A 1,990-nucleotide genomic window follows, 5' to 3' on the forward strand; every position below is an offset into this window, starting at 1 on the left:
TCCCCCCTCATTCCCTTCCAGGAGCAAAACACTCCCCTCTCCCCAGCTCGCATCCTTCTTGGGGGGTGTCTCTGCCCTGCCAGGACCCCCCCTCTCTGCCAGAACAGTGTTTTTCCCCAATTTTGGCCACCCCCAACCCCAGGAATGGACACCAACCAGCCCTGCAGCCCCGTGTGCTTTGAGGAAGGGGACTGCGAGGGGACCTTCTCCCCCTCTGCGTGACTGTCCCCAAGGATGTGTCTCCCAGGATGTGTCCCCAGGGATGTGTCTCCCAGGAGAGCCAAGGAATGTCTCAACTCGGCCGCTTTGGTCCCTAGATTCTCTTTTCCCTTGGGAATGGTGATGGCAGCAGCTTCCCCTCGGGAGCATCTCAGCCCCGTGGTGTGGGAGCAGCCCAACATCAGGACTGTCCCCTCCAGCTGCCCGGGGTCCATGGTCCGGGTCGAGCCAGGGCTGTGACCAAGCACGGGGACAGGGGAAACGCTGGAGGCATCACCACTCTGCTCCTCAGAGGAGAGCCAAGGAATGTCTCAACTCGGCCGCTTTGGTCCCTAGATTCTCTTTTCCCTTGGGAATGGTGATGGCAGCAGCTTCCCCTCGGGAGCATCTCAGCCCCGTGGTGTGGGAGCAGCCCAACATCAGGACTGTCCCCTCCAGCTGCCCGGGGTCCATGGTCCGGGCTGAGCCGGGGCTGTGACCAGGCACGGGGACAGGGGGGATGCTGGAGGCATCACCACTCTGCTCCTCAGAGCATCCCATTCCTGTCCTCCCTACATGGGCTTCCAGTTAGACCTGCCCCCGTCCAGCTCCGGGACCTTCCGAGCCCCAGAGGGAAGGGGACAGGGATGTGCTTTGAGATTTTTGGTCCATGATGTCACCCCAGGTCAGTGGTGACCCCAGAAGCCACCACTGCTGGGGACCAGAGAGAGGTGCAGGGTGGCTCAGGGTGCTGAACCCCGGGCTCTGCCACTGGAGACCGAGCTGCTGGAGGGGACAGTCACCCAGGATGGTCCCCAACGCGGTGGCAAGAGGGGGAGGATCCTTCAAACGTGGCTCAGAACCCGCATGAGGATGGGGGCTGACCCTGCCAGCCCCCCCCAGCCCATCTACCCAGGAGGTGGAGGGCTCAGGAGGGTCCCAAAAGCCCCACAAGCAGCAAGAGGAAAAGCAGGAAGATTCTGAGTGAACTTGGGGAGCGACCACTGCTGAGGGGAAGAGGTTGCCCCAGCACGGGGGGCTCAGGGGAAGCCCCAGACCCTGGCCCAGAGACAAAAAGCTGGAGCTGGTGGGGGGGGACGTGAGGTCTCGGTGTTGCAGTCCCCCCCAGCACGGAGCAGGGGGGAGCCTGGGCCATCTCCAGCCCTGGAGCAGGAGCAGCAGCTTCTGGGCAAAGCCTTTACCGGGGCAGCAGAGCCCCGGGGAGGGACAGGGGGGACAGGAAACCCCAGGGGGGAACGGGGGGGACATGGGAAGCAGAGGCCCGGGGAGGGACAGGGGGGACAGGGAACCCCAGGGGGGAACGGGGGGGACATGGGAACCCCAGGGGGGACACGGAATGAGGCAGCCAGAGCCCGAGGCAGAAGCAGCAGGAGCCGCTTCCAGGTCTGTCCAGAGCAGCCGCTCTGAATCCCGAGGAGAAAGAAAGATTTGAAGGTTTTAACTTGTGAACGTTTCCCTGTTTCGAGGAGCGACGGGAGCAAAGACCGAAGGGGAACAAACCGGGCACCGAGGAGCTGGGAGAAGCAACGGCATGAGCCAGGGAGGCATGGGGTGGGGGCTGCCAGCCCATCCCTCCCCCCAGCCCTGGGGACCAGCATCCCTCACCCTCAGCCCTTTCCCCACCCCCACTGGAGCTGGAATTTGGTCCCAACAGATTTTGGTCCCTTTGCTGGGGTCCTGGTGACTCCGGCTGCTTCCCCCAACCTGGGAACCCCCGGGAGGAGGGAGAGAGGAGAAGGAAAGCTGCAGAGCTTTGGTTTCCCGAGGCCAC

General features: G+C 63.6%; 1 protein-coding gene across 1 annotated transcript; it reads right to left on the reverse strand.

The window, feature by feature from the left end:
- Positions 1-610: 610 nt before the first annotated feature.
- Positions 611-1,984, reverse strand: LOC106897357. Its single transcript, XM_014957946.1, has 2 exons — positions 1,489-1,984; positions 611-1,423 (listed from the first exon to the last, which is right to left on the reverse strand). The coding sequence occupies exons 1-2, from the start codon at positions 1,815-1,817 to the stop codon at positions 787-789; spliced, it is 966 nt and encodes a 321-aa protein (XP_014813432.1). The 5' UTR covers positions 1,818-1,984; the 3' UTR covers positions 611-786.
- Positions 1,985-1,990: the final 6 nt, after the last annotated feature.

This window comes from Calidris pugnax, unplaced genomic scaffold (genome assembly GCF_001431845.1).
Source record: "Calidris pugnax isolate Ruff unplaced genomic scaffold, ASM143184v1 scaffold337, whole genome shotgun sequence".
NCBI lineage: Eukaryota > Metazoa > Chordata > Aves > Charadriiformes > Scolopacidae > Calidris > Calidris pugnax.

Bases quoted from the DNA above. Each gene is read 5' to 3' on its own strand.
- LOC106897357 (XM_014957946.1), bottom strand. From the start codon at position 1,817: ATGCTGGTCCCCAGGGCTGGGGGGAGGGATGGGCTGGCAGCCCCCACC. The intron at 1,424-1,488 runs CTCCCCGGGCCT...TCCCCCCTGTCC, and splicing joins GTTCCCTGTCCCCCCTGTCC to CTCCCCGGGGCTCTGCTGCC.